The following is an 8,589-nucleotide window of genomic DNA, read 5'->3' as shown; positions in this document are numbered from 1 at the left end:
TGCTGGAGACAAGCGGACTTTTACTTTAATGTTTTTCCCTGTGTGCTGAAGAAAGCGTTGTTTTTGTTTTGGTCACAAATAAAAACCCTTTTTGTTCAACGTTAACGGTTTACGCACTTAATCCCGCAGAGCTAAACAACCCTCAAAGTTCACACCAAGTACAAGTGGCAGAAGGGATACAAGTGAGTCTCCTTGGATATGTCATCCTTGTACACCTCTATTCAGAAAAAATTTGGCCTTCAGGCTGCCCAGTATCTCCTGCTCAAAGATGGTTCTTTGCATTCATCTCAGATATCCTTCATCTTGCAGTTTTTTACGAATTAACGCTCACACACAAATATTTCACATTCACAGGTTAGTACTATAGACAGCTCAGGGGCACTGCGATGGGAGCAAGGTTTTCTTGGAGTTATGCCAACCTTGTCATGGGTTATTGGGAACAACACCCCAAATGGACCAATAATTCATTCAGGGCAAATCTGGTCCTCTACTCGCGGTACATAAATGACATTCTGATCATTACGAAGGACTCGGACTTACAGTTTGAGCAGTTTATTTGCCATTGGCAACCCCTTTGACATACAGTTCACTCACGTAGCGCATGATGAATCATTGGTATTTTTGGATCTTAAGCTCAGGGTTGATTCAGATCTCAGTATTGTGTCCCGAACCCATTTAAAACACTCTGCGGGGCAATTCATACTTCCATGCAGGCAGTCACCCTCACCCGAGGTGGATCTAGAACATCCCCATGGGAAAACACTGCAGACTTAGGAGAACCTGTACTAAGGTGGAGGATTATGAGACTCAGAGCCTCATCCTTAGGAGGAAGTTCATTGACAAGGGTTATCTCATCAAAGTGATTTGACTCTGCCTATAACAAATACAGGGAATAGTACTCCCCTGTCAACCAAGCCCCAGAGAGAGACCACTAGCAGCCCCTGCTGGTGGGAATGGAAGAGCATCCAGAGACCACTATGGTTTAGCTTTCTATACTAGGTATAATCAGAAAGCCTTTGACATCAAGAGTAGGGTTGAGCGAAGCCGAACTGTAAAGTTCGGGTTCGTACCGGACTTTTGGATTTTTGGTACCCGAACAATTTACTGTAAGTTCGGGTTCGGCGTTCAGCAATGTAATGGCGCGCTGCAGGGCAGCCAATCAACATTTGTTTAACTCGTGTGACCTAGAAGCCTGTGATACTTTTAGTTACTAAATACTTTTCTTCTATTGTGCTATTCAAAAAACATCCATTTAGGGGGAATTTTTTTTTGCAGTGTTTCCTCCAGTGTTTGCAGTGTTTCCTCCATATCTGTACGTGTGAGATAAACACTTTAGATACTGTTCTTCTTTTGTGCTATTCAAAAAACACCCATTTAGGGCAAGATCCTACATTTGAGAAATATGAAGAGAACGTCAAATAAGGGACGTGGCCCCGCTTGTGGTGCTGCTGGTGGAGCTCCTGTTGCAGGGAGAGGACGTGGTCAATCTGTGCCAGCTACACGCACAAGTGAAACACCTTCCCCAGGTGCGAGTAGGCAACAGAGCCTGCAGCGGTATTTGGTCGGGCCTAATCCGGCTCTACGAATGTTGAGGCCAGGAGCAGAACAGGCGATAGTAGATTGGGTTGCTGACAGTGCCTCCAGTTCCTTCACATTGTCTCCCAACCAGTCTTGTGCTGAAAGATCAGAGTTGGCACCTGCAGCCGGTGTCCATCAGTCTTTCACCTCACCCCCTTGCAAATCAGCCAAGCAGTCTGAGCCCCAAATCATGCAGCAGTCTCTTCTTCTGCTTTTTCATGACTCTGTTAGCATGGTTTCCCAGGGCGAGCAGGGATATATAACCTTAGTGGGGTTCCTCTGGATGAGGACGAATTGAAAGTCCTTGATAGAGGTCTCAAATTTGCCCCCACTAAGAATTTGAATAAGTTTCAAACGTACATTAGCCTGCAAAAGTACATCAGGACACTTAACATGAAAAAGTATTTCCTGTCTAAGCCCACTAGTACAGCGGCACCTATTGCTAATTCCTATCACTCAGGTTTGCGTAATAAGTCCACTTTTAACCCTCTTAATAAAGAGAATACGTTTTTGGAAGAACATGGTTGTAAATGACTTGGAAGCATTGAAGGTAAAAAAGGTATTGGATCCTCAATACATTAAAAGGGGTATTGAATCCTTGGCAAAAAGGAAAGACATCGTTATCCGCCCTGCGGACAAAGGGGGGGGGTCTCGTTGTCCTCAGTAAAAACTATTATCAACTTGAAATGAGTAATCTTCTTTCTGATAGTGATACCTATAGGGTATTGTCTAAAGATCCTATGTTTGATTTCAAGGATGAACTTCATCATATCATTGAAGATGGGAGGGATCAAAAGATTCTTACTAAAAAAGAGGCGTTGTATCTCGATCCCTTGTTTTGTAGAACCCCTATTATTTATTTCTTGCCAAAGATCCACAAAAATAGTACCCATCCGCCTGGGAGGCCCATTGTTAATGGGATCGACTCGGTATCGGCCAGATTGGGCCAATATATAGATTCGTTTTTGCAACCTTTAGTGGTTAAAACCCCTGCTTTTCTGAAAGACACTAAGCATATTATCCAAATATTGGAATCTCTTGGTTGTTCCACTAATAGTATATTAGTCACTGCGGACGTCAGTTCGCTTTATACTATTATAGGACACAGTGACGCTATGGCGTCTGTTGAATGGGCCCTTTCCACATCAACACTATCAGGGAGACACCAAGAATTCCTTTTGGGCTGTTTGGATTTCTGCTTATCCAGAAATTATTTCTGGTATAATGGAGACTATTTGCTGCAGACAAGGGGAGTTGCCATGGGCGCTCGTTTTGCTCCCAGTGTGGCCAATATTTTTATGGCCCACTGGGAGGAAGAGGCGATTTTCCAACATCGCCCCCCTGAGTTGGTCTGTTACCGTCGTTATATCGATGACCTCATCATCATTTGGAATGGTGAGAGGTCCTCATTGGATACCTTCATCAGTGGTCTCAATAATAACAACAAAAATATTACACTCACATGGACCATTGACTATGAAAAAATTGTCTTTTTAGATTTGACCATAGTCAAAAATACGGACCATTTTAAACTCACCAATTATTTCAAACCGACAGACCGGAATGCATACATACCATTGGGAAGTTGCCATCACAAATCTTGGTTATGTAATATCCCCAAAGGGCAATTTATTAGATTACGCCGTAATTGCACCACTGAGTCTGACTTTGTTGACCAATCTCGTGTTTTGGCTGATAGATTTGTGCAAAAAGGGTACAACCAAGACCACCTTGAGAGGGAAATTGGACAGGTTCAGCAATTAGATAGAACTCAACAAACAATAGTCACTGCCCCTACCTATGAATGGTATAATAAGGAGCGCTGGAATGGGCGTATAAACATACAAAAACATAGAATATCCAGGCTCAAACTTACCGACCAATCAGCAACCAACCAAATTCCCCTGTCTAACTGGTGCGTTAAAAACAGAGGCTTAGTTGCACACATCTGCAAATGCATGTGTAAGCTGCAGGCCCCGTCAAGGCGCTCTGTGTAAACTGCAGTCCTAACTGCAACATTGCATTTTATGTCTCCTCAGTGGGAGCACATGACTGCTGATGGATAGATAAGGGGCAGGTGACTGGAGGAGCCCAGCCCTCAATAAAGGGGCAGGAACGCACTGCACACTAAGCACATGGAAGCAAAGGTGCTAGTGCGTTGCCTGACCACAATGACAAAAATTCAACAAACAATAGTCACTGCCCCTACCTATGAATGGTATAATAAGGAGCGCTGGAATGGGCGTATAAACATACAAAAACATAGAATATCCAGGCTCAAACTTACCGACCAATCAGCAACCAACCAAATTCCCCTGTCTAACTGGTGCGTTAAAAACAGAGGCTTAGTTGCACACATCTGCAAATGCATGTGTAAGCTGCAGGCCCCGTCAAGGCGCTCTGTGTAAACTGCAGTCCTAACTGCAACATTGCATTTTATGTCTCCTCAGTGGGAGCACATGACTGCTGATGGATAGATAAGGGGCAGGTGACTGGAGGAGCCCAGCCCTCAATAAAGGGGCAGGAACGCACTGCACACTAAGCACATGGAAGCAAAGGTGCTAGTGCGTTGCCTGACCACAATGACAAAAATTCAACAAACAATAGTCACTGTCCCTACCTATGAATGGTATAATAAGGAGCGCTGGAATGGGCGTATAAACATACAAAAACATAGAATATCCAGGCTCAAACTTACCGACCAATCAGCAACCAACCAAATTCCCCTGTCTAACTGGTGCGTTAAAAACAGAGGCTTAGTTGCACACATCTGCAAATGCATGTGTAAGCTGCAGGCCCCGTCAAGGCGCTCTGTGTAAACTGCAGTCCTAACTGCAACATTGCATTTTATGTCTCCTCAGTGGGAGCACATGACTGCTGATGGATAGATAAGGGGCAGGTGACTGGAGGAGCCCAGCCCTCAATAAAGGGGCAGGAACGCACTGCACACTAAGCACATGGAAGCAAAGGTGCTAGTGCGTTGCCTGACCACAATGACAAAAATTCAACAAACAATAGTCACTGCCCCTACCTATGAATGGTATAATAAGGAGCGCTGGAATGGGCGTATAAACATACAAAAACATAGAATATCCAGGCTCAAACTTACCGACCAATCAGCAACCAACCAAATTCCCCTGTCTAACTGGTGCGTTAAAAACAGAGGCTTAGTTGCACACATCTGCAAATGCATGTGTAAGCTGCAGGCCCCGTCAAGGCGCTCTGTGTAAACTGCAGTCCTAACTGCAACATTGCATTTTATGTCTCCTCAGTGGGAGCACATGACTGCTGATGGATAGATAAGGGGCAGGTGACTGGAGGAGCCCAGCCCTCAATAAAGGGGCAGGAACGCACTGCACACTAAGCACATGGAAGCAAAGGTGCTAGTGCGTTGCCTGACCACAATGACAAAAATTCAACAAACAATAGTCACTGCCCCTACCTATGAATGGTATAATAAGGAGCGCTGGAATGGGCGTATAAACATACAAAAACATAGAATATCCAGGCTCAAACTTACCGACCAATCAGCAACCAACCAAATTCCCCTGTCTAACTGGTGCGTTAAAAACAGAGGCTTAGTTGCACACATCTGCAAATGCATGTGTAAGCTGCAGGCCCCGTCAAGGCGCTCTGTGTAAACTGCAGTCCTAACTGCAACATTGCATTTTATGTCTCCTCAGTGGGAGCACATGACTGCTGATGGATAGATAAGGGGCAGGTGACTGGAGGAGCCCAGCCCTCAATAAAGGGGCAGGAACGCACTGCACACTAAGCACATGGAAGCAAAGGTGCTAGTGCGTTGCCTGACCACAATGACAAAAATTCAACAAACAATAGTCACTGCCCCTACCTATGAATGGTATAATAAGGAGCGCTGGAATGGGCGTATAAACATACAAAAACATAGAATATCCAGGCTCAAATTAGATAGAACTGTTTTAGTGTCCGATCGTGTGGCTAATGTCAGCCTTCCCCCCAATGATAAACACAATTTTAGAATGATCTTGGACTATAATGTCCAACATAAAAAATTTGAACGGATCATCTCAAAAAATTGGTCTATCTTGAAACAGGACAAAATATTGGGACCTGCATTACCAGCAAAACCCCAATTTGTATACAAGAAAGCTCCCACTCTTAGGGATCGATTAGCACCTAGTGTGCTCGATCCCCCGGTCATTTCAGATAATAGAATGTTCAAATTCCTGGGAGGTTTCCATGCCTGTGGACGTTGTGTTCCATGCAAACATTCCAAAGTGAACATTAAAAAGAGGAAAAAATTTGTGGCATCTGCCACTGATAAAGAATATGATATTAAACAGCTCATCACTTGTGACACCGTAGGTGTTGTCTATATGTTGGAATGTGATTGCGGCCTGCAATACATAGGCAGAACCTCCAGACCCCTACATGTACGTTTAGCCGAACATGTCAATAACATCAAACAAGGGAAAACCACACACAATGTATCCCGCCATTTTAGGGATTTCCATCATAGAAATCCAAAAGGATTGCGTTTTTGGGGAATTGAAAAGGTTAATCGTCATTGGAGGGGGGGTAATTTTATCCGACAATTGAGCAAGAAAGAATCTTATTGGATTCATGAGACCCATGTTCTTTGTCCTGACGGGTTAAATGTGGACTTTGATGTTAATTGTTTTATATCCGATCGTTGACATGCGTTTTCAGATACATATATTTTTTTAAGAAAATATTTTTATAACATTGTTCATAATTAATATTTGTATTTATATTGTTTTAATGTGGACTTTGATGTCAATTGTTTTTATCCGATCGTTGACATGCGTTTTCAGATACATATATTTTTTAAACAAAATATTTTTATAACATTGTTCATAATTAATATTTGTATTTATATTGTTTTAATGTTATGTTTTTACTTGTCCGATGGTTGCAGCGGTTGACCTCATGTGTTGTACTGGTCTGCATGATTATGCAGCCCTGTTTTTTCATCTTCCATTTTGTCTAAATGGGACTTTCGTATATTTATTTATTTATTTATATATTTCTATATTTTTTTCTTTGTCGTTGCTAAACATATGTATTCCGGGGCTTTTAAGTAATATTCACTCTCCCCTTGCATATTTCTGCTGACAGATTTGAATAGGTATGATCGCCGCAGTAAGTGATTTGCTTTCTGTTTTTTTGCGGTTCTTTTTGTCCTGCATGCTGATCCGTAGCCAGTGAGCTTTTTGTCCCACACACTGCCCTGTAGCTAGAGACCTTTTTGGTCCATATGCTGCATTGTAGCTACTTACTTTCCATAGCAACATACATGTATATAACTGGGTGCACGTTTCCTCTCCCCTACATCCGCTGAAGAAGTCCCGCCCTTGGGACGCAACGTTCGGTAGGGAAGTACGTGACGTCACCCGCTGCCATCTATCGGACCATGCTGTGTGCGTTTTTGTTTGCATTTGATTCCTAGCACTGGATATAGTGCTTTTTATGTAAGTGTATTTTCACTATTAAATGTTATATTGGTTATTGCGGAGAAACACTATGTTTTGTTTTTCTTACATCGGATTCCATGGCTGCTATCCATGTTGATATTACTTGAGATCTGCCATCCATGCTGATATTACCTGAGATGTATTCCTTTCCTGCTTGGATTATGCTGTTACATGCCTGGGATTGACCCTTATGGGAAAGCGATTTTTTTATTATCAGTGAGGTGAGCGGCCATTGTTACTATTGGTGGAGGTCTCCTGTTAACCCACGCTATATCACCTGCATGCCTCATATTGTCAGTCACTTATAAGAGAATCACCTGGATGATCTTTATTTGGACTTTTCCTCTAGCGCTGCACTATCTACTTTACATTGACTCTTAAGGAATTTATAAATTGAATCCTAGTGCATAGCTGCTGATTCTGTTTTACCTGTATATTGCGCTGATTTTTTTACTATTTCATTTCCCAGGGCCATCCACCTAGCCCTGCCCCAGAAGTGGAAGAGATTGAGTGCACCGATGCCCAACCACTTATGTTTCAAGATAAGTACATGGGGGGGACCATCACAGCAAGTCTCGCATGATGAAGAAACACAGTTGCCAACTGCTGCTGCTTTCGCAATTGTGCAGACCGACAAGGAGGGCAGTGGTGAAGACTGGGTGGAAGATGATGTGGAGGACAATGAGGTCCTCGACCTCACATGAAATGAACGCATACTTGCCAACTGTCCCGTTTTTAAAGGGACAGTCCCGTTATTTGGGACCTAGTCCCAGCTAATTTAGCCTGCCGGGACTTGTCCCGGCTATTGGGGAAGGCAGGTGCGGCTTCTGGGTCTCAGCAGGGACCTGAGCCTGTGGTGTGTGTTTGGGATGCAAAGCTCCTTTCTGTCCCCTCTCTCCAGTCTCGTGCTGTGCGGATCCTTGTTATCTCTGACTCAGCCTCCCCCTCCAATCAGCAGCGAGGTGTGCTGTGAGACCTGGGAGGCGGAGCTCACTGTAGCTCCTGTCGGCTGGCCAGAGGAAGAGAGGAGGTGAGTAAGCTGAACTTTTCTGTGGGAAGTTTCCTAGGGTGGATATACACACTTTCAAGGAGATTTTTTCTTAGGAGAAGGTTTAAAGGAGATAGTGAGGGGGAGGGGGCTGAGGTCTGCAGCCCAAACACATTTTGGCAGATCACTTCTAAGCATGAACAGTCTGTGCAAACATCATCCAATCCAATTGCTCAGACTAGATAATGTGGAGTCATTTATAGCCATTCATGTAACCTGTGTGTGTATGTGGTGAGTTCACACCTCTGATTGTACATGTATCCAGGTTCTGAGTCTGTGCAATCAGAGGTGTGAACTCACCACATACACACACAGGTTACATGAATGGCTATAAATGACTCCACATTATCTAGTCTGAGCAATTGGATTGGATGCAGAGTGCTATAAACTGGATTACATAGATCTGTACTTACATCTAGTACTGTTGTATGATTCATTGTTTTAAATGTTTTTAGTGGATGAGTTTTTTTTATTATATACATCGCT

The 8,589-nt window shown here is 43.4% G+C and overlaps 1 protein-coding gene across 1 annotated transcript; it reads left to right on the top strand.

Moving 5' to 3' along the window:
- The first annotated feature begins 2,102 nt into the window (after positions 1-2,102).
- LOC120936529 lies at positions 2,103-6,273 on the top strand. Its single transcript, XM_040348965.1, has 2 exons — positions 2,103-3,342; positions 5,509-6,273. The coding sequence occupies exons 1-2, from the start codon at positions 2,265-2,267 to the stop codon at positions 6,255-6,257; spliced, it is 1,827 nt and encodes a 608-aa protein (XP_040204899.1). The 5' UTR covers positions 2,103-2,264; the 3' UTR covers positions 6,258-6,273.
- Positions 6,274-8,589: the final 2,316 nt, after the last annotated feature.

The sequence above is a fragment of the Rana temporaria genome, chromosome 4 (assembly GCF_905171775.1).
Source record: "Rana temporaria chromosome 4, aRanTem1.1, whole genome shotgun sequence".
Taxonomy (NCBI): Eukaryota; Metazoa; Chordata; class Amphibia; order Anura; family Ranidae; genus Rana; species Rana temporaria.
This window is presented reverse-complemented; position numbering and strand designations above follow the sequence as displayed.

Coding starts and splice junctions, on each gene's coding strand:
- LOC120936529 (XM_040348965.1), top strand. CDS start 2,265: ATGAGTAATCTTCTTTCTGATAGTGATACCTATAGGGTATTGTCTAAA. Junction 3,343..5,508: donor TGGACAGGTTCAGCAATTAG/ATAGAACTCAAC, acceptor GGCTCAAATTAG/ATAGAACTGTTTTAGTGTCC.